Raw genomic sequence first — 23,716 nt, 5'->3', positions numbered from 1 at the left:
GCTTATTTTCTGACCCCTGGACGAGCTCTCATGATGTTTTTTTGCTGTCTTCCTCTTTTGCACAAGTTATTTTAGATATTCCTGGAATGAACCAATAGGTGTGGCCATGTACTGGGATTGGCATGTGATGGTGAGCTATGAAGATGCAGTGGGTGATGATGAGTGACACATTTAATTTAAGGAATCCACTTGCAGAGTCTCCGCAGTTTCAGCAAAATGGTGGTTTATTGAACAGTAAAAATAATATAATGTAATACAGTGTAGACATACACCGGGTACTGAAAGGCAGCTCAAATACAAATTAACGGCAATTCTTCACCCCCCTTTATACCCCAAAAGACCCTCCCCGCCAAGGTGCTGTGTGTAGATGTTGTGAGTGAATTTACATATAAAGAGTGACCCCCTGGAGTGTGAGGATCCTGAGACAGGGACGGGACAGGACAGGACGGGGATTTCCCGTGAGAGCAAATGGTAGCTCAGCCACTTCTCTGGCCACTGTCAATTGAATTATCTTCCTTAGCACCCTAGTGGTGCCAAATGGAACCCCCATTCTCTCCCTGACTTCCCCCATGTTCATAACTTGCTAACATTGTCTGTATTCAAATGATCAACCAAGAACATTGGGGCATCTTTACTGCTTTTCCTTACACACATAATATCAAACATGCAAAATCCATAGAGTAAAATTCTTTTTGATTAAAGAGTAAATCTTTAATCAAAAGATGATACATTGAGTTCTGGTAAGATTAACCTTGACAGTGCTTTTTATCATAAGGGAATGTACAGAAAAAAACACATAAATCCTATATAAGTATATGATTAACCATTAGAGAAAAAGTAGTAATATGTAATATTTATACAAAAATATGTAATTGAGTTAGCTCCAACTGGAAGCATTGTTTTTAAGCAACAATTAATCTTGGAAAACTGTTCTTTGAGCAAAATGTTTACTTACTTTACATAGTAAGGATTACAGCTGCAGACTAAACACAAAAAACTCAAAAGACTTCATTTTGGACTGTTGCCTCTCTTACCCCATGTGCCCTGGGTTTTGAGATCTTAATTAATCGGGCTTGATTAATCACTTAACCTTTACGATTAAAATGTTCTAAATAAAAGCAACATTGACCTCAATTTTCAAGCATTTACTTCTTGTGGCACAAGACGTCCTTTCAACATCACAATTATTCCTGACAACAATTTAGCGCAATACAATCCCAAATGTCAACTAAAGCTAGTTTGATGGTTCAGGTGAGACAAACCCTAACTAGCTAATGTCAGGCCTGCAAAAGAAAATCATTGTACTTTTTCATTCAGAAATGCTACTGCTAACTACAGAAGGTAAGAACTGTGGCTTCAAACACAATGTGCACAGAGAACTTTACATCACAATGGGACAGTCTCCTCTGAAACAGATTAAATATAAATTCTATTTCTCTTTTATATTATTAACTGGAACTCACTTTTCTGAAGGAGTAGTTTGCAATTAGCATATCAAGTAGCTTCTGTATAATTTTAGCCGCAAAACAAGTCAAATGGTCCATTTGAAGCTGGGCCGTGGTTCTGATGGTTCCTGGTAAAAATGGTCTTAGTAAAGCTTATCTGTAGTGGTGACGTATCCCGGAGGTCCAGCTGCAGAATCCGCTAGCATGACGATGTAGGGGTTTGGCAAAGGCTCAGACGTGGAGATGTACGTCATGTTGGTTATACCTGAAATGTCTGAGTTCACATGACCACAAAGACTGTTGCTAGGTGACTGAGGGCAGTATGGGAGCTGACTGCCCGTGATCTTGATCTCCATCATCTGATGCTTCCCCATGCTGCTCTCCTCCAGCACGTGAATGGTGGAACAGGGGCAGTCCTCAACTTTCAGAGCCTTGATCTTCTCACTGACCTAAAGTTGGATGGTAGTTTAGAATTATAATGTCTGGGACCTAAGCAGCATCTCTTATAGTAGTTAAATAGACGTTTTATTAAAAGATGCGTCACACATGGGGCAGGAGGCCACGGGAAGTTGCCAAAACAGCTTTGGTACCTGGGCATAAACCTTATAAGTGACGTCATTCTTAGCTTAATTACTATTACAGGTGTACTGTGGAATCCATCCTGACAGGATGCATCACATCCTGGTACAGCAGCTGCTCAGTTCAGGACCACAGAGCTCTGCAGCGTGTGGTGACCTCAGCACAGAAGATCACGGGCACACAGCTCCCTGCGATCCGCGATATCCACACTACACGCTGTCTCAGGGAAGTGAACTGTATCAGGCGGGACCCCAGCCACCCTGCACTGTCACTTTTCACCCTCCTACCATCTGGGAAGCGACTGAAGTCCATTCCGACGCGTACCTCCAGGTTTAGGAACAGTTTCTACCCAACTGCAATCAGACTCATGAACAATCAGTAACCTGTGTCACCTCCACTGCTACCCATACATATACTTCTCTCTGTCTCTTGGTCTTATTTATTCTACTTATTTAAAATTCACTTTATCATTCATGTCATCTCATGTCATCATGTTGTCTGTCTTGCTGTCTATGTTCACTGTCTGCAGGAGCTCATGCAAGTAAGCATTTCATTGTACACGGTACTTGTACTTGTACACATGACAATAAAGAATTGAATTGAATTGAATTGAAATGAATATTTCAAGTGACTAATCTTCAGTAGCAAAGCTCCTGCTCAATGGGCCCCCAAACACCAAACCAAAGCAAGAGACAAATAACAGTCCAGCGCACATTTTTACATCTGACCCTAAAATCAATCAGATGTTAATTGCTTAATTAACTCAAAACACAAACCTGCGTAAAAGCACCTACTTCAAATGTGCTTTAGAACCCCTACGACTTATTTGCGTATGTTGTGTCCCCTTTATTTTGGCATTTACCTGCGTTTTATACTCTGACACTTACATCTGTGCAGCTGGAGTGTCCTCACAGACCCACCTCAGGCCAGAGAACTTAAGGTCAGAGTGGCAGAGCCTCTTAAAGCTTTGTTGTGTCCTTCATCTCCAGCAGGATGGAACTAAATGGTATCAGTGAAGAGGAAGCTGCCTGTCATCTTACCTCATAGAGAGAGCTATTAATTTCCAACTTCCTAGCCGTCAGCTTGAAAGGGGTGAGGAAGAAGGGTGCGACGCAAGTCTTAATCCTTGGGGAGAGCCACAGGGATGGGAGCGGTCAGTGTGTATCACAGGCATTTACAAAATACTGAACAGATGTCATTTCATTTCAATTGCATATACATCCATCCATTTTCCATACCCGCTTTGTCCTATGTAGGGTCCTGGGGTTCCAAAGCCTATTGCAGAAGCATGGCAGGGAATAACCCAGGATGGGGCACCATCCCATCGCAGGGCACGCACACGCATGCACATGAAGCCATCACGGAGATTCGAATCCCTAACCACTGTGCTACTATGCTACCCCACTGCATAGAAATTAATACGCAAATATTTCAAAAACACAAAAGCAGAAAACTAGTTCACATTTATTGATTCATTTAAACTAAAATCAATTCCATAAAATGAAGCAGTAAATAACAGGAAAATCATATTTATTTTTGAATGTTCATTGCCTTGATTGTCTGTGTTTAATTTTCTTCCATTTTTTATTCCAAAGTTCAGCATTGCTGCAGTTAACCAGTGGTAACTCACCTTTTGCTGTAGAAAGCGATAAGGATCCCAACACTCAGAAGCAACAGGAGGGGAATCAATAGCCGTACCAGAAATCTGGTGTCTACGATAAGAGAGATGGATACAGTGTAACGCTACATCATTTTATTATCATGTGCCAGACTCCAAAGTGGTCTACACAGCTTGAGGAAACTGAAGATGCCCTACCTTTTTTCTACAGTACATCTTTAGTGATTGTTGTATTAGTGTGTTAGTGAGCTGTATGGATACCAGGTCTTTACTTACTCTTTGTCCGGCAGTGCATGTGTACACTTACGGTTTGAGGGTGAAATGGCAGTCGTTTCGTCAGGAGGCCCGAGACCCGCCGTCGTGCGCGCCTGCACCTGGAAGGTGTACTTGGTCCCATCCCGTAGGTTGTCGACAGTGAAATTCTTTATGTGCAAATCATTCAACTGTTCCGAAACAACTGAGACCAAGCCAACAGAATGTTTATATTATAATGTGTTACTCAAAGACTGCTGTAACCCAGTGGATTAATTTGGCTGTGAATGACCCAAAACAACCACTAGTTTAATTGACCTGGTCAATCACATCCATTACGCACTCACTGGCCACTTTAATAGGAACACCCGTATACCTGCTTGTTCATGCAAGTATTTAATCAGCCCTGTGGCAGCAGCTCAGTGTATAAAATCATGCATAAATGACTCAAGAGCTTCAATAAATGGCCAGATCAAACATCAGAATGTGGGAAAAATGTGGTCCAAGTGACTGCGACCATGAGGTGGTCATTGGTGCTAGACAGGCTGGCTTGAGCATTTCAGAAACTGCTGCTCTGTCTCTAGACTGTACATGGAATGGCAAATGCAAGGCACATGCAATGAGCAGCAGTTCTGTGGGAATGGGCAGCCTGATTCAAGCTGAAGTTCAGTGTGCAAAAACCTCCCCAGTCAACTGATCTGAACCCAACAGACCACCATTGGGATGTGGGTCCACAGGAGATTCGCAAGAAAGTGCGGCTGACAGATCTGAAACAATTTTGTGACGTAATCATGCCAACATGGACAAGAATCTTTAAAGAATATTTCCAGAATTTAAAGAATATGTTGTGGCCATTAATCTTCACAGGAATTATGTAAAGGGCAAAGTAAACATGTGAAAGTAAATAATAATAAGTGAGATAAGGTTAGGAAATAATGAACGTATTTCCTTGAAAGATAGGTTTAATGTACATAGCAGTTCTATATATGGTTTTGTTTGGAACAATAAAATAAACAAGGTTATGCAAATATTGTTCGGTGGAAGTGCTTAGAAAGTGATCACGTCCTCAGCCTTTCCATGACTTATGTCTGGATTTAAAGGCCGATACATATGTAGTTGAGTCCATCATACAAAAAGAGCCTCTTCTGAGAACAGAAGGGGAGTCCTGAAGAAGTGGGCAGTGAGTGTCGTTCGGAATGTTTGATCTTTACCACCAATGTTCTCTATGAAGAGGCTCATGTCAGCTCTGGGACTGCATGGAAAGCAGCAGATGCAGTGATCTGGACCTTATGAAAGTATGTAGGTTTATCTGTACTGACATCATTGTCAAATATCTGATCGTGAGCGTCGCCTTGCACCCACCAAGCTGAAGGCTTTCCGTTACGTTGACTTGGTACCCTGTGATGAAACCAGGGTCAGCAGGGTCGTCTTCGTTGAATTCCCAGCTTAACAAAGCAGAAGATGAACTAATACTGACAGGATTGAGTGTTGGTTTTCTTCTGGGCTCTGGGAGAGAAGAGATACAAGTGTTTTTAAACCCCCTGGGCAGCAGCTCAGGTCAGTCATGACCAGGTAACATTAATGTGATACTAATAAACTAATAGAGACCAATAAACAGCAGAGCATCAATTACTGTTCAAAAATGAATTTAATTAAAATTATTTAAAGAAGCCTATGCTGATTTGCTTCGACATTGTTACATATTTTTTATCACATTTAAGTATTTTGCCAAATTGTCCCTCGTGATTTGGACTGTGTTGCATTAGTGTCAGTTATTGACTCACAAAGCGCTTTGCCAGTAAGCTCTGCCTCATAAACGCCATAAATTCATAAATTCAACTTAAAGACGGGCTTAGGGAACGCTTCTTGATCGTAACCTGGGCACGGCCGGTTGTATGACGATTTCGCTATCAAACACACCTAACCGTTGCAACCGGTCGCCATGTGCAATATTTTTTTTCAAAGACTGGAATTTTACAGGACGGAGGTGGCATCCCGACCTCCCCCCCCCACACACACACACACCCACACTCACCCAACTCCTCTGCATAGCCTGTAATCTCCTCCACCAGAACATGCTTTCCATGGCATGAACCGTTTCCATGGCAGCCAAAGACGCGGAAGGTGTACCGGCACCCTGGCTCGAACCACTCTGTGAAAGCAGGGGTAGAGATGGGACTAACCCAGGCCGAAACGATAGGAGGTCACAGCTGAACCACCATCTGGGTGGGACATCGGGGCTACAGAGGTCAGCCTGAGTTTATCGCGTTACCTGCAGAAAGGGTGAGGTTGGTGGACCCAACACACACTTTGACCCAGTTGACAACCTGTTTGGGTTCAGTTGCCTTGGACCAGTCCACAGTGTAGCCACAGGTAACCCAATCGCACGCTTCCCATGACAGCGGGATGCCCTGCACGGGATGGCCGCTCACTCTCTTAGCCTTGGGAGAAGTTACTGTTCAGATAAAAACCACAATCAAGCTGTAATACTTTTAGGAACCAAACTCCATCAATGGCATCAGATTATCGCTGGAGAACCCCCCCCCCCCCCAAGAACATCATGGGAAGCGAGACAGTGTTTTTTTCTCACCACTCATATTCCTAAATGAGGGGATGACGATGTATGATGGGAGCGAGGAGCCGGCTTCATTGACGGCTCTGACAGCAATGCTGCATGTGCTGAGACTGATGTTGATACTGGTGTGATTTGTGTCCCGACCAGTTACAATTTGCTTTGATTTCCCAAACTGAACTTCATACTCAGAAATGTCTGCTTTGGAGTTGTTGTTGTTGTAAATCTAAATAAAAAAGCAGCAGAGGGAGAATCAGAAAACCTCTAGACCTTCTTGAATGCTTCCATATTCCAGTGTCAGTCCCTGTGACTGAGGTTTTTGGCCAAAATTTTATGAGTTAGTGAAATTCATCAGGCAGACAAAACTCTGGGGAAAATATCACATTTTTCTCTGCAACAATCTAGGCGGAAGAACACGAGGCATTTGGAAATGAAAGAAAAACCTACTATCTTCCATATGACAGTAACATTGCGAGTACCACTGTATTGGTGTACAGTTCTCCATAGGTCCAGGCTCACAGATGGGGCTGTGTAAAACAGGGAAAAGTAGACTAAGAAGGCATGAAGTGTACATTCAACAACACAGTGAAGTGTGCACTACAGGAAGGCAAGGTGGCCTGTGGTCAGCTAAGGAGCACTGTGACATCTGTGTCACTGTGTTTACTACAGACCCATCCTCGGGAGCCTGTCGACAGTTCACGTTTCTGCTCAGGCAGGGAGCTGGGAGGGAGCAAAAATGTGGACTGTTTGGCAGGGAGCTGGGAGGGAGCAAAAATGTGGACTGTTTGGCAGGGAGCATGGAGGGAGCAAAAATGTGGACTGTTTGGCAGGGAGCTTGGAGGGAGCAAAAATGTGGACTGTTTGGCAGGGAGCTGGAAGGGAGCAAAAATGTGGACTGTCTGACAGGGAGCTGGGAGGGAGCAAAAATGTGGACTGTCTGGCAGGGAGCTGGGAGGGAGCAAAAATGTGGACTGTCTGGCAGGGAGCTGGGAGGGAGCAAAATTGTGGACTGTCTGGCAGGGAGCTGGGAGGGAGCAAAAATGTGGACTGTCTGGCAGGGAGCTGGGAGGGAGCAAAAATGTGGACTGTCTGGAGGTTTGGGACCAGGTTGGGAAACTCTGCTCTAGGTTTCTGATTTTAAGAAACTCATAAGTGTGGGGAATTGCTGCTAAATGTCTATGAATTAAATTATTATTAATTGTGTAAATTACTTATGTAACTTATTGATGTTGTCAGGGTGAAATGGTGGCTCAGTGTTTTGTACTGTTTCCTCATACCTCCAGGGTAGAAGGTTGAAACTTGCCTCTATTCTCAATATGTGGAGTTTGCATGTTCTCCCCATGATGCACTTAGGCTACTTGGTGTCTCTTAATTGCCTGTTATGCATGTGTTCTGCAAAGGCCTGGGATCCTACCCAAGGTGGAACAGGCCCCAGGTGACCCTGACCGGGATTAGTGGTCCATTAATAAAGGCTTCTTTATCAGTCATTCACTTCTTTAACCAATCACAGTCTTCATTGTATGATTTCACCACATTGGTCCTTCCATTGAGTTGGAGTCAGTGTGTGACTTAGCAGGCTGAGCCCCTGTGCCTGTGATTGGAAGGTCGCCAGTTCAAGCCATGTTGTTATTAGTATAGTTATTAATATTATCCTGCTTACATTGCTCTGTCCAGCCTTTGCAGGTGATCGTCTTCCTAAGTTTTGTATTTATGACCTGTCCCTTAACAAAAGCATACACAACAAAATGGGTACTTTACAAATCTGTGCAACTTGATGCTTAACAGAACACACTGGATTTATTTAATGTGGTGATGTCATTCAATGAAGACTGTTATTGGTTAAAGAAGTGAAACACAAGCCCCTACCTTATTAAACGAGGGACACATCAAACGTGTGGGAAGCGCCTCCTGTCACTCACGTTCAGTGTGTGTTGTGAATCTTTGGGAGCTGATGCATCGTCCAAACCCTCGGGCAGATCCTGCCAAAGAGCAGCGCACCTCGAATGTGTACTGCTCCAAGGGCTGCAAACCACCCATCGTTACCTGGTAGCGGCTGCTGGTCAGCCCCTTTAATGACTCCTGTGGAAAAAATGGTTTCCACATACTGGAGATTATGGGATAAGTGAGAACAAGTCACGCCAGGCCTGAGAAATGCCGCCTTGTTTCAGCAGAGGAACACAATCGCAACACAGGTCTTCAACTCAAGTTTTTGTGATGAGCTCAAGGAAACTCACAGGTTCCCTAATGACAGGTAACAGTGACAGACCTCCAACAGCCCAGGACACCATGACAGTCCTCCTTCTGTGGGGTGATGCCAGTATCACTCACCTTCACGGTTAGGTTTCCATCACTGGTTCTGACTTGGCAAGAGAGGTTGAACCTGGAGAAGTTCCCTTTTACAAAGAAGGACACGTTGGCATGGCGGGTAGCTGGCATAACTTTCAGATGTTGAACTTCTGGCGACACTGAGAAGGAGAGTGTGGGGTTACAAGGTCAAGACAGCAACATTATGAGTTGTGATGAGGGCTAGATAACTGTACCAAAGGCTCGTGTTCCTATTGTCTTGCCTCTTTCAGCTGTCTCCCTTTTGTCTAAGGCGTACGCTCCCCCGTTTCCTTAATTCTTACCACTATATTTGCAAACTTCATGGTGCTTTCTGGGGAAAGGTGGAGGTTCAGAGAATAAATGTTTAGTCAATAATATAATAAGTGCAGACTATCCCCGGTTTACAACTGGGTTCCGTTCCGACATATAGGTTGTACGTCGAAATGGACGTATGTCGGAATAGGAAAGTCACACTGCCATTTAGGTGTGAGAATGTGAGTGGGAGATGCGTGTGAGGCCGGCATGGTCACACTGCCATTTAGGTGTGAGAATGAGAGTGGGAGATGCGTGTGAGGCCGGCATGGTCACACTGCCATTTAGGTGTGAGAATGAGAGTGGGAGATGCGTGTGAGGCCGGCATGGTCACACTGTACTTTATCACGGCACCTATCATATGCGTACAGCATGAATCAGGTAGCGTAGCGCTGCTGTGCACACAGCTGCCCCAAATGTATTTTTGACACATGTACTTCATTTAAAGAGAAAAAAAACTTTAGTTGTGTGTGTGAATTGATGTAAGCTGAATGGGTTGTAACAAAATCATACTTTATTCTTAGGATTACCACCAGTCTGGGGGGGGTTTCACCATGCAAAATACAGTATGTTGGATACGTGCCCTCTCCCAAATAATGAAATTATCTTTCACCCACATCACCACAGAGGAGGATGAGAAGAAAGAGACATTAAAGAGGCAGTTGTGCTTGTAAAATAAAAGATTTAGTTAAAATCTGCTATAAGATTTTTTTCTTTAGTCAGGCATTAGGTCACTCAGCTCTGCCATATGACTACATGCACATTTCAATGTCAGAGCCACGTCAGACATATAATTTATATTTCAGGATGGTGGGCAGAAGGAGAATATCGAGAATGTGCCAATATTATGCATTACTTGATCTAGTTTTTACTCTTGACTTATTCATATGTGTGCTAATTTGACGGTGAAATCCAGGGTAGACCTTAAACCTTTTGGTCACGAGTTCCATACTGCAGATTAACCTCCATACAAACTTCTATAGTCTGAAGACCACAGTCAAGCTAAGATGCATCTGCAGGATCTGAAGCTTGGACTCCATCTCACCGATGTCAGTGATGTGGAAGCTGAGGCTCTCACTCTCCTCTCCCAGACTGTTGGTCGCCCTAACCGTTATGTTGTATACCGTCTGGTCCGGCTCGGCTTGGAAAGAGCAGTGGTTGCATGTGCCCTGGATTTCTTTGATGGAGTTCCTGTAAAATCCAAGGGAAGACAGATGGCATACACAAATTTAGTATGATTTTTACAACTAATGCAATTCTCATTTTCCAAAAATGAGTTTTTAACGCTCCTTATATGCCTTCAGCTAGATGTCCGTACCAAAGTGGTACACCTCACTTTACTGCAGTATCTTGGTTACTCACACTATTTTTGGCATTATAGATGCATACTTGCACCAAAGAACACAGCTGAGTAGAGATGCACTTGAACTGAAAGAGTATAAGTGAAGTAGTACTCCCTGTAAAATCAGGGTGTAGTACTCACTTAAAATCAGGGTGTAATACTCACTGTAAAATCAGGTGCAATATTTATTGTAAAATCAGGGTGTAGTCAAGACTGGTACAGTAATACTCACTGTAAAATCAGTGTGTAATACTGTAAAATCAGGTTGTATCTGAGACTGTGTGGCTGGTAGAGTTATACTCACTGTAAAGTCAGGATGCAATGGTACATGAAGCTATAATTCAGGCTGTGGGGTGTGTCAGAGTCCCAGTAACAGTTCACATGCTCCATCTCATGTGTCTCACATTTGATGTTTCTTGGTTTCTGGGGAGGGACTACATTAAGGGAGTAATATAATTATTACAATAAAATAATCATTTTATTGCCCTTTGTGACAGAATGCTTCAGTGCTTTAGGACATAAACTGCAAAAGAAGTAAAGCATTATAAAGTATTATGAAGTAATATAAAGTATGACCCAGGACACCGTTACTCTGTACTGGATAAGTGACAATAGAACATGGATTGATATAAAAAAAACAAAAACATACAGTATAACTTTGGTCTTTCATGCAAGCGGTCCAAAATGCAATACTTACATGACACAAAGTTCAGAGTAAATGTTTTTTGTGCATTGGAGTCCTCACACGTAGCAAGAATCCCATATTCATTGGTGTGATTAAGGTTATTCACAATGATCCCATAGACTCCCTTGTCAATTGAGGAAACTTGACGGGAAATATGCTTAAAAGTGAAGTCTTTTATTTCTCCTCTTCTTGGAACGATACAGCAAAAATGACCGGAAGACCCCTCCTGAAGTAGCTAGACAACAAGGGATATTGTTAAACATTATTACTACTATTAATGCTACTACTGCCATAACAATTATGATCATAATCATATGGATACCTCTTCAAAAGGGAATATCTTAGGCTTGTCATCAGGCGCCTGTACACCTGCAGATTTAGAAGGGAGATGGATGTGAGAAATAACTTTGGATCTGTATCACAACAACCTGAGGAGTGAAGCACGGCACAGATGATCACTTATAAACGTGTTTCCCAATCCGGTCCCTCAGGGACCCTCAGTCAATCCACTAACCCTAACCCTAACCCTGCCAGACCGTCCACATTTGGCAGAAGCAAGAACATGGATCGGCTGGGCGTCCCCGAAAACTGGGTTGGAAAAAACACTGCCTTATAACAACCCTGAATGTGTTCTGGTGTTCCACCAACTCCCCCCTCCAGTATTACAACCCAATCGGGTTGCAAATTTGAACAACTGACCTATGAAATAATAGAGCGTTCACTAAACTGAAAGCTTAAATCTAACATCATCCTTGCATTCTATCTGAAGGCTGCTAATTGGTCATAGGGGATGTGGTTTAACGTCAGGCGCCTTGATGTGCCGTAAGTGCCACCACCAGACTGTCAATGTGTTAGCTAGTGGTCCGTCAGAAAGTGAGGCTTCCAGTCAAAAGGCTTTAAAGTGCCATGATGGGGACTGTGAGGAAGCCTAGAGGCAGTTGCCTTTTAAGCCACAGATAATTTGGTGGAGGCTCATGGGTAAAAAATGGAGGTAAGAGGATGATGCCCTTTACAGTATCACAACAGTGAATTTTCCAATTAATTTTTCCATGGATTTTTTTTTATGAAAATATCATTTTAGTAATGTAGTTATTTCAAAGTTACTTGTTTCATAGTTTAAAAATACAGGAGGTACTTACTAAATAAATGAGATGTAAATATAAGCTGATATATAAGCAGTACTGTAGGCAGTGGCTGAATGGGTTGCAGTGTTCCCTGTGGAAGCTGAAAAGGCCCAAACTCCAAAAAGTCACTGACACCAGGTGGAAAAAAACACACCAGCACGTCTCCAAGTTCCTTTTTTTATTTCGCTTGATCGATCGAAGGGAAAGTCTTTCCCAATCCTGGGAATAGTGTCTCTCCCCCTTGTACAACCCCTGAGTCCTGGATTATTTCTCTTATTTTCTGTTAATCAACCACTTACCCTTCATATGGAACCAACATTGGTCTTCTTTGTCAAAACCATGCCGTCCCCCCCCCCCCCCCAGTGTCCCACGACCTTAGTCAGGCCATCACCACCTGCTCTGGGTCACGAAACCTCAGCAACACAATAACAAACGCACTTAACTTGGATCTTTACTCAGCTTAACAAGATACGTGTGTCAAATATAAAACAGTATTTGTTTATTTGTGCCAATTATTTATCATGCATAACCATTCACATATTTTAGACTTTTAAGATAAAGATCAAATGATACATTACAGGTTAAAAAAAAAGTGCACACGTACATCCTAGGACAAGCTCTGTAATTACAGCTGACAAGGTCGCCATGCTGAAGAATATCTTATTCAGTCTAAGGGCGTAACTTTGGCTGGAACACTGGGGGGGGTTGAGGTCTCCACCCATTATGGGAAAAAATTATTATTGGGGAGGGGGTTGTATTAGCTGCTTTTGATTTATTGGAGGGGCTACAACCCCCCTATCCCCCCCATAATTTACGCCCATGATTCAGTCGTTGGAAAGTGGAAGCTGACTAACGGAATGGGCCTATCAGAGCATGTGAGCGGAGCGGAGCGGTGAGGATTTCCGCTACTCGCTCACGAGGCTGTTGGCTCCGCCCGCTCCTCCGCTCTAATTCGCACTAAGCCGCTCCGCTCAACGCCGCTCCTCGCTCCACTAAAATGTCCTCCCGCTCCAGTCAAATCGCTCCACGCTCGCTCCAATTTAAAAGAGGAACAAATAATCTGCATGCCTAACAAATGTCACCTTAAACCGAAGCCTTATGTCATAAAGAAATATGAGCAACGGCAACATTGCCAGTCAGAACAGAAAATATTTATTTTTAAGCAACCTATCGGCAACAACGGACAGGTTTGGAAATGGCATTCCACACAAAAATAGGCTTAAAAATAAAGGAATCAGTGGGTTTAATAGCCTAAAGAATATACAGACACGTTTTAAATTCCTCAATTTTTTTCTGTTGATGCAGCACGTCTCTAAAATAAAATTTTACGTTACGTGAAATTAAAAAAAATCTTATTAGACCTACTTTGAATGACAAAACGAATTTATTTGATTACCAATATTTACTTTATAGGCTTTTATACTTTAATTTACTTTATAGACTTGATATGCTACAACCATATAAAACTTGCACGCGTTTTGCTCTGGCTTCCGCTTGTTCGCGTAGCACACTCATGTTTCTGAGAAAAGTGATTCCAAAGTGAATCTTTACTCACTGAAACAGTTTCACCACATTGTTGTTCTTGCTGTACATTCTTGTCATCTATACGTTTCATAAGAATAGTACACTTGTATGATTTATCAGTTTCCTTTGTGAAATACTTTGCGAATTCCATCTCGGCCAATTTGTGTAACAGTCTTGATAATTGTACAGATGAATTCTGGGTAGATTTGGGCACGCCTCATGCGGTATCGGAGCGAAATTGGAGCGAGACAAAGCGACCGCTCCAGCCTTAATTAGAAAACCCGCTCCGCGCTCTGACCAAATTCCGCCCGCTCCGCTCCGCTCACATGCTCTGGGGCCTATGTATTTTATGCAACTTTCTCCAAGCCGGTTTTCCTTGGATACGATATCAAGCTGTGCCAAATGGTTGCGAAATAATTTGATCTCATGGCGTGATTCACATCTACAAACCCTTACAAAATGCCAACCTGTAAAGCCAACAAAGAAGATGGTCAGGGTGACAAACGCCTAAATGCAGTAATCAACCCCATTAATAGCTAATATAATATAGGTCCTGTCAGCTGTTGTGACATGGTGGTTTAGCATTTTGGGCTCATGGCGACTGTTGCACATCCCTTTGTTTTCCAGATTACTTTACGTACGAATTTTAATGAATTTTTGAATGTTGTAATGTATCCGTATAATGTGCAATGGGACAAGGGTACGAGACCGGAGTAAAGTAAGCAGTGGGTTCGATATTCGCCAGACATTCACAGATCATCTTTGAATTTACTCTATTAAAACATTACAAAACAAAGTAAATTGCACATTCACAAATTCGTGTGTGTTTGTGAAATCACATGCACACCTTGGTTATTCAATTATTATATCCAGTAAATTGTGAAAAAGCAAAATAATGCAGCTCCTGGTGTGAATTAACGCGTTCACTTGGGTTTGACAGACCGCGACATTTCAAAATAAAAGTCCCACATTTAAAAAAGAAGTAGCTCAACAAACGATTATTACAAAACACATAAAAGACTTTAAAACGCTATTCCAATGTGGCACATACTTACAATAAATGACAAGCACATACATGGCCCACTAACACTCGTGAAACTGTAAATAGTGGTACAAGGTAACGTCCATTATTTTTCTATGCTGGTGGAACATTGACTATACTAAATTTGTGCCTGTGGTTAAAGTACACGAGTAAAGCTACACATATCATAGACTTTGACACTTGTGAAACCTGTAGAAAATTTGTGAAATTAACTTATATCACTTACTTCCTTTGGTTTCTATGCAGGTGGAACATACAGCATCCTATTGCTTCAAAACCAGAGAATGTAGCAACTCAGTGATTATATTTCTTGAGTATATATTTTTTAAACATTAAATTTAATTTAAGAAAATATATATTAATGTATTTAATGTATTGTTTTGAATTGTTTTAGCATTTTTTTGGTCTGAGTTGCAATGAGGACACACCCAGTCATCCGTCTTCTGTGAGAAATACTTCCAGTTTTTCACAGACAATGACAGGCATTTTTCATGAAACCAGTGATTGCACTGGCTACTATGAGAATTTCATTCTGCATACAGTGTCTTTCTGTTCTGCAATACAACTCCAGTTACAAAAACGCTGAGAAAATACGAATAATGCTTATGAAACAAAAGCACACATGTGAGATATTGAAAATACTAAAATAATACACTTGGGTCTGTCAAAACCCAAGTGAACGTGTTAATTTACACCAGGAGCTGCATTATTTTGCTTTTTCACAATTTGGAACTGGATAACTGGATATAATAATTGAATAACCAAGGTGTGCATGTGATTTCACAAACACACACGAATTTGTGAATGTGCAATTTACTTTGTTTTGTAATGTTTTAATAGAGTAAATTCAAAGATGATCTGTGAATGTCTGGCGAATATCGATCCCACTGCTCATTTTACTCCGGTATACAAGAATGGGTTAATAACTTTAAAATTAGACAAGACAGGCACATCTAGTGAAGTGTGCTTTGATCAGTGGACTACAGGGAACAATGCACACCCCTTGGATTTTATTTGTAATAGTTATTAATTATTATACTGCATCCATTTAAAGTGCAATGGGACAATGCACTACAGAGTTAATAGCTCTGAAACCAAATGGGACAGCCATGTCCTATAAAGTGTGCATTGATCAGGAGAACCTGGGGGACACTGCACACCCCTTGGATTTTCAAGATCACTTTCTGTCTAGCAGTTATTAATTAATAGATTGTATGAATATTACATGCCATTGGGGCAACACACTAAAGGGTTAATAGCTCTGAAACCAAATGAGACATATTTGGTGGCTCTGTCCCCAGTTGACATCTATTCATACATTTCCAGCATTCATGTAATGACTGTGGTATTTTTTCCCTCATAGGAGCTGGAACATAACTAGCAGATATATTTGGAGTTTCTGTGAATATCAGAGGTAGCTTTATAGAAACTGAAATAGTTTCCTTAACACGATTTTGCACAAATCACGAAATGGTTTGAAGCGCAAAAATAATCGGTGTGCATCGTTGTCTGTGTACTGGATATCACAATTCTGTGATTTAAAACTTCCCACATTACTTCCGTTAAAAGTTATTAAAGCCAGAAAACTGAATATCGAATATGAGGCTCTATGACAGACGCTTAATAACCGCGCTTCCAAGAACCCATCCTCCTCGTCTTCCAGTGTAGCTCAGTCTATAGTTGATCAGCTTGTACTGTAGGTAGGAGTTTGTTCACGGAATAAAGAAAACGCAGCAATATATGTAATGAACTTATGATTAAAAATACATCGATTTGCTCTTTTATAATACTGCTAGTAAGATATTGACCGATATTGATGCAAAATTTAAGTACAGCCATGCAAGTGCATCTTACCGGAGTTTGTTTTCCACTCGCTCCAGTTAGCGGCGAACGAATTGCTGAGGCGCTTTACTCTCACTGAATGGTCTGTGCATTGCAAAGGCCATTCTGAAATCCATTTCCACTGCAACAGTCCATCGCCGATGGGTCGATCGAAGTGTACTGTAGTCTAAGTTAATGGACAAACAGTTTTGCTTATAGTAATATCGGAAATACCTAGTTTTTAAGACATGGGATCCGCGAAGCACTGCTTTTATACCTTACCTCATTAACTTTGCTTAAGTTCTTCCCACGAACAGTCTGAATTCTGAAAGTGATATTGCTTTCCACATCGTCATCCAAGTTTATCCTCCACTTCACCGAAAGTTCCTGCCTCGCATTATTTGCAACTATGTCGTCGATGATCGGAGTCGAGTCTGGACAATTAACAAGCCAAAGACATTAAATGAATACGCGTAAAATCCATCGCAGAGTTTGTATTTATATAGAAAACTTGTAAAGAAACAAGGAACGGTTGTTTAGCTTTACCTTGTTTTAAACTCAATGTGTTCTTATATCCAGCTGCCAGTGCCAGAAAGAAAAGAAACAATCCCAAGTACATATCGATAACACCTTCTCTTACTACTAATATACTAATAAAAATGTGTATCAAATAGCATCACCGGTATATTAGGTGGAGCGACAGATGAACATCATTCATCTGACTTAAAAGGAAGCATTAGGGGAAAATCCGATTAGTTGCATAAGAAAAATTGCAAAATATGATCTCCGTGCCTTATATCTGTAGCACATAGTGTCACAATATACGTATCTAGCTCAATCTAATGACAAAAACGTCTGCGTGTATGTTTCATTTGCACGACGAAATATTGCGACATTTATTTGAAATGGTAGACCGACATGCTACAGCCATTGAAAAATCCTGTCAAAGCAAAGAAAATGTGAAGCACGTGCTAAACTAATATACCCTATCGAATTTCATGTATTGTTGTTATTCGTTTTCTTCTCGATGTTGTTAGAATTTGTAGTAGGTCTAATCGTAATAGTAGTCCTAGCAGCTTAGTCGCCTATGTTAGTGTCGTTATCTTTTTTGTTGTTGTTGTTTTTCACATGAACAATCTGCCACTGCAGATGATTTCAGAACCACTAAGGTACCAATGAGAAAATCTATTAGGATCCCAGCTGTCACATCTTACCCGTCATTGTCTGACACACCCTCCTGTTTTCCTCCCTGGAATGACTGTAACAAGCCACACCCAGTACTCATCAGTTCCTGCCCCCTTGTTAATCATTTCCAGCTGCCTTGCATTTCATCCCTTGTTAATCATGCATATAAGTGATCCCCAGGCCTGTGCTCCCTAGTCCCACCATTGTTGCCTGTTCCACACTCCTGGACCTGTTCCACACTCCTGGACCTGTTCCACACTCCTGGACCTGTTCCACACTCCTGGACCTGTTCCACACTCCTGGACCTGTTCCACACTCCTGGACCTGTTCAGTCCGCATAATAAACTCCTCTGCGAGGGTCTGCTTTGCACCACAGCTGTTTCTGGGTCGTGCTTCTTGTCTTGTCGTGACACCAACTGGGTTGGCAAAATTTATAGTGGGACCCACCCATCAGCAAAATTTATTGTGGGGAACCCCAAAGTCCCAGTGCCAATTTTTAATCCCAGTCCAGATATAGGCCTACCTATGTGCAGTACTTTTTTGAAAAACTAAAAAGTATCAGTGCAATGAAAATTAACCTATATTTATTGCCAGATTTCTCAACAAACAGGAAGAAACAACTCTACTCATGAGATTTTGCAGCACAATTGAATGAACTTTTACTGCCCAGCAAACATGGGAAATCTGCCAGATGTGTAGATTTCATCTATATTCATATTTAGATTTTGAATGTATTCTATATTGCCAGTATGTGTGAACATGCCAGAATAATTTGTGATCTACTGTCAAACATGGAATACAGAATAATTACAAAACATACAGAAGAAACACGTCAAAGAGCACTGAGCAAAAAATAGGAATACAAATAACAGTACACAGGTTAACAGAAGACACAGCGCAAGACATCATAAGACAATAAGTTGAACATTAGAACTAGTGCAGAAACCATTTTAGTACAAGTTGAAAGGATATTGCTGGTATGTTGTGAAGGAAAGATGTCAGACAAGAGGGGAATGGTCTCTGGGTGAGTGGATTGCACCCTGGGTGATTACTGAGGTACTTGGTTTATTTAGGAGCTAGATAGCTATGGGGAAGATGCTGTGGAGATGGCTTGAGGTCCAGGTTATGATGAACTTGATGGCAGTTTGGTGATGGGGCAACTGCCTTGGGGAGTGAAAACAGGAGCCATCTTCCCAGCTCTCTCCTACGCCCTGGCTGTGAACAGGTCTTATACTGTAATGTGATTTTCTCAGTTGACCAGACCACTCGTTGTAACTTGATCTTGGAGAGGGTGGAGGCAGCAGGAAACCAGATGGTGATGGAGGATGTCAAGATGATCTCCGTAATGGCGATGCATCAGTGGGGTGCATTGGGAGACATCGAGCTTTTTGAGTTGGCATAGGACCAACAGCCTTTTCTGCCTTTTTTTGGTGATGGAGGTGATTTGCACATCACACTTCAATGTGTTGGTGATTGTGTTCCACAGGAATTCGAAATACTCGACCACAGAATGGCCTGGCTGCCAATTTCCAAGGAAAGGTCGGTAGGTGGTCCATGGCAGATGACAACTTTCATTTCCACTGTCTTGACCACAATTAGTTCGAAGTTGCTGCTGATGCACCATGTGGCAAGAAAACACACTTCTCTGTAATAGATCTCATCATATTTGGAAATGAGTCCATTGTGTAATCTGCAAACATTAAGATTTTGATGGACTTGTCTGCAGAGGTAGTCATTTGAGTACAGTGTAAACAGGAGGGGTGAGAATTTTGACAACAGACCACAAATAATTCTGGTAAGTTCACACATACTGGGATCCTGTGTTGATGGCATTAGGGTTAGATTGTTCAGTGCCCAGCCTTACATGCTGCTTCTTCACTGTCAGGACTGACTGTCCTGATTGTCAGGAAGCTGATAATCCACTGACAGGTCCCTACAGGTACAGCTAGCTGAGTCAGCTTGCTGTGGAAAAGCGATGGGCTTCCTGTTGAGTCGGTCAGTCCAAGATCATATCTGTATGTCTGCATGATGTACAAATTAGGTTCAGAACTTGGACATCTGACTGCGACCCTTCTTGGATGTTGATGTGCAGTGCAATAGTTGGACATCTAGCTAGGACATTTTTAGACATCTGTAGAAGTACAGGGTTGAGTGGTGGCTCTGAAGCTAGGAATCTGTTTCAGTAACTGGAAGATTGCTGGTTCAAATCCTGTGAATGCCCAGAGTGATTCTACTCCATTAGGCCCTTGAGCAAGGCCCTTAACTGCAATTGCTTCATCCTGGGTATGATGTTATTCTACATCCAGCACTATAAGGAGGTTCTCCAACTTACAGGAAAAACCTTGGGGGTTGGTTGTAGGATTGGCACTCCAGCCACTGGAAAAAAAACTCACACTGGTCAATTTGGACTAGTTGGTGCATGGCAGCACTCAGGTTCTCATCCCTGAGGTGGTTTGTCGTGTGGTGGGAACAGCAATTCACTGTAACCAGTGCATGCTCCTTACCTGTGGAAGTGCAAGACAGGTATAACATTGGTCATTGGATGTTCAGAAGACATCATCAAAACTGTCTCTTCTTTTCAACATCAAAAAAGACATTAAAAAAATTGTATTTTGGACACATATTTGCTAAGTGGGTAGGAACCCACTAAATTGATGAATTAGGGTTACCACTCTGTCATAGATAAAAATGTCTAAGTCCATAGAAAACACTGTGCTTTTAATAACACCCCAAATGACTTTAGTCACAAAAGCACTGCATCAATAAAGAGAGAGGCATCTCACCGCTGCTTTGTGCCCAGTTCACGACTGTTGCAAGTACTCCATTCCGCAAATGCTTATGTAAGTCAAATATTGATAGTAATGATGACAAATCTTTTATTTGCCATTTGCTTCTCCCTGCCTACTGCATCTCACTCTCCATTGTTTGGGGGTCAGCCAGCATGCAGCGGCCCTTGATAAAGGATTCACAGACATGAGACTGTCTCGCCGAGGCTGGGGCTCAGATCATCTGATCACTGGGACAGTAACTTAGCCAGCTGCATACATCTGATTCCATTTAAGACATCTTATAGCAAAAAGACCACACACAAACCAAAAATATACTAGCAATACGTACTAAAGAACACATATTAAATAAATTAAAGGATAAAGTGTAAATCTAGGCTACGTTTCTTGCCTTTTTATGTTAGCACTTCCGTGGGCTTGCATATTTCTTGCATAGATACAAAAGTTTTAATGCATTGTGACTATCCTTGCATTAATGCATATGCAAATAGCCATGATTAAAATAAAAACAGCCTCCTTTTCCTAAATATTGCAAAATTAAATGTGAGGTTGTTAAAGTCCACCACTTTGGACTTGGGTTGCTTGGATTACATACACCGGTGTATGAATGTGTGTATGGATGGGTGAATGTGAGGCATAAATTGTAAAGCGCTTTGAGTACTCGTAGGAGTAGAAAAGTGCTATATAAATGCAGTCCATTTAGATACACCAGGGCACCTAAACAGCATGTGCTGGCAGGAAGGCCCAGCATCTGGAAGAATCCCTCCTGAAAATGGGGGAACATGCAGATTTTACAAGTATGAGGCCACAGTGCATGCCCCTCTACGCTGCCCTCAGTACTTGCCCTAGCCATTGTAGCGCCCTAGGCGAGCATCACTGCCAGCACCCGCTGTGACATTGGCTGGAAAATCAGTGCCACCTCAGAAGTTGACAGCTTATGTTGCTTACAGGACTGACCTGCCATGCCTGCCCTAATGCAATCAGATGAATTTCAAATATTTATAGAAGACTAATGATAACAATATGTTTCATACTTGACTAAACTTGTATTACACTTTGGAATATAATTGATTTTGCCTAGAAACAAAAATTGCCTCTAGGCTATAAAGATCCCTCATGAGAAAATCCATCCATCCATTTTCTTAAACAACTTTCTTAAACCTGTTCAGGGTCATGGGGGTCCAGAGCCTAGGGCACAAGGTAGGGAACGACAGAGGATAGGGTGCGCCAACCCATTGCAGGGCACACTCACACACCTAAGGGCAATTTGCTAACTCCAATCAGCCTCAGCATGCTTTTGGACTGTAATGGGAAACCAGAGTACCAGGAGGGGGCGACACGGCGAGAACTCCACACACATGAAATTCTGGCAAAGACTCAAACCCAGGTCCCAGAGGTGGGATGCAACAGTGCTAACCACCATTCCACCCTCGCGAAAAACATCACCCGAGAAATTCCATTTTGATCGTAGGTCTAATCATAATTGTACGGCAGTCGATTATTCTGCACTTGATTTGAAAAGTCAAAAAATATATAGGTCTACCAACGTGGCATTACACGTTAGTCAGCGGTCCCAAAACCAGTCTCTCTTGCGGCTCTCCCTTTGAAGGGTGCTATATTTTAATTAACGTCAAGGTGACGATAGGTGGCGATATACACCTTATTGAAGTCCACGTACAAAGCGAGGCTTCGCAATATAAAAGACCGACAACCAGGGTAAAGAACAGAATAACATATCATCAAGAATCCGTTTCCCGATATTTATGTGAATACTTAATCCTGTTTGGCTTTGTCAAGATATTGAATGGGCTGACATAGCCTAAATTTCAAACTGATAGATAAAACATGCAAATTGAAGTTTTCTTTGTATTCGGATATTGGAAGGGATTTTGGGTTTTAGCTATATAGGCTACGTATAGCCCACGATTTTGTCAGAGACGCAAAGAGTATATTTAATTTATGACCAAGTTAATAAATAATTTGGATTTAAATAGAGTACCATATAGAAGATATGCTAAATAAAAAACAGCGTAACAGAGCTTTCACTACAAGTTACTGTTTAATCAATTAACGGAAACCTATATATAATGAAATGCTTTAATTATAAACAAATATCTATTCGTTTTTACAAAATATTGAAATACTTTCATAAAACGTTTAGAAACATGATAATCCTACTTTATCCGAAACGGGTAAACAGCCTAAAAACAGCCAGTGTGATATTGAGACGATAATTAATACAAGCAAGCTTCACTGACGAGAAGCAGTTTAATTTGTTAATTTGTGCCTATTACATATAGCGGTTCCCTGCACATGTGCCTGGGTAACGCTACCATGGTGCTGAACTCCAGTAGCCTATCTGCGAACACACTGTAACCTGTTACACGCAAAGAAATTATTCAAATTATTATTATTATTATTTGTGTTATTGAAGATTTCCGTGGTGGTAAACTGGTGTCATTCAATGTTCCTTGTCCATCGAATCACATCCAGCTGTAAATTGCATAGACTTGCGTTGGATAGACGAAATCAACGAAGGAAGATGCATTTTCAGAGGCAATTCAGGTAGACTAGTGCCTTCCTACTGTGTCTATGCCTATTCCCCTGTCCAAGATTAAATGCCCCTGCTACGTACCACTTGCACATATTGGTTTATAAAATGATATAATATGTGGCAGCGTTTTAGCAGTACGAGGGACCAGGCTGAGTCTACAAGTCAATCTGAGCCCCTGACTAGCTGACGTCAGCGTCAGGCTATTCTGGCTGCACACTCCTCTTCTCGGAAAGTCTCTCCACCCTCCCCAGCCCCTCGCCCCTCACCGATTGCAACTACCAAGGAATCTGATTTTATTAACTACACGGCGCCCCCCTCCCCAGTTGTTCGATACAATACAACAGTCACGATTATATGTAGAACATCAGCGACCTCCCTAGTGCGCACTACCGACAAAGGCGCCCCTGTGTCTGGCCTGCATGATCACCATCTCGTCCGTCCCGTCCACTCTGATCACTCCCACATGAATCCCATGATCCCAGGATTTTTCCTCGCGAACTGGAACACCATACTTCCGGTTACGAAGAACAGTCCCTCCTCTTTGCCCTTG

General features: G+C 42.0%; 1 protein-coding gene across 4 annotated transcripts; it reads right to left on the bottom strand.

The window, feature by feature from the left end:
* Positions 1-206: 206 nt before the first annotated feature.
* On the bottom strand, positions 207-23,683 carry osmr (oncostatin M receptor). 4 transcript variants are annotated; one of them, XM_072706599.1, is made up of 20 exons: positions 23,594-23,682; positions 20,610-20,778; positions 17,188-20,330; positions 16,924-17,075; positions 16,675-16,828; positions 11,453-11,499; positions 11,143-11,365; positions 10,750-10,879; positions 10,149-10,294; positions 8,795-8,931; positions 8,386-8,545; positions 6,914-6,993; positions 6,485-6,692; positions 6,167-6,349; positions 5,930-6,046; positions 5,257-5,400; positions 3,950-4,099; positions 3,655-3,736; positions 3,065-3,149; positions 207-1,894 (listed from the first exon to the last, which is right to left on the bottom strand). In XM_072706599.1, exons 3-20 carry the CDS (start codon positions 17,258-17,260, stop codon positions 1,589-1,591), a joined length of 2,577 nt encoding a protein of 858 aa, XP_072562700.1. In that variant the 5' UTR covers positions 17,261-20,330; positions 20,610-20,778; positions 23,594-23,682; the 3' UTR covers positions 207-1,588. The 4 variants fall into 4 exon arrangements, with proteins under 4 accessions (XP_072562700.1, XP_072562714.1, XP_072562697.1 ...); XM_072706613.1 differs by lacking the exon at positions 23,594-23,682 and having other exon boundaries at positions 17,188-17,220; positions 17,856-20,330; positions 20,610-23,436; XM_072706596.1 differs by lacking the exon at positions 23,594-23,682 and having other exon boundaries at positions 17,188-18,112; positions 18,151-20,330; positions 20,610-23,436.
* Positions 23,684-23,716: the final 33 nt, after the last annotated feature.

The sequence above is a fragment of the Paramormyrops kingsleyae genome, chromosome 2, assembly GCF_048594095.1.
Source record: "Paramormyrops kingsleyae isolate MSU_618 chromosome 2, PKINGS_0.4, whole genome shotgun sequence".
Lineage (NCBI taxonomy): Eukaryota > Metazoa > Chordata > Actinopteri > Osteoglossiformes > Mormyridae > Paramormyrops > Paramormyrops kingsleyae.
Note: the sequence above shows the minus strand (reverse complement) of the source record. Positions and strands in the feature narration are given on the sequence as shown.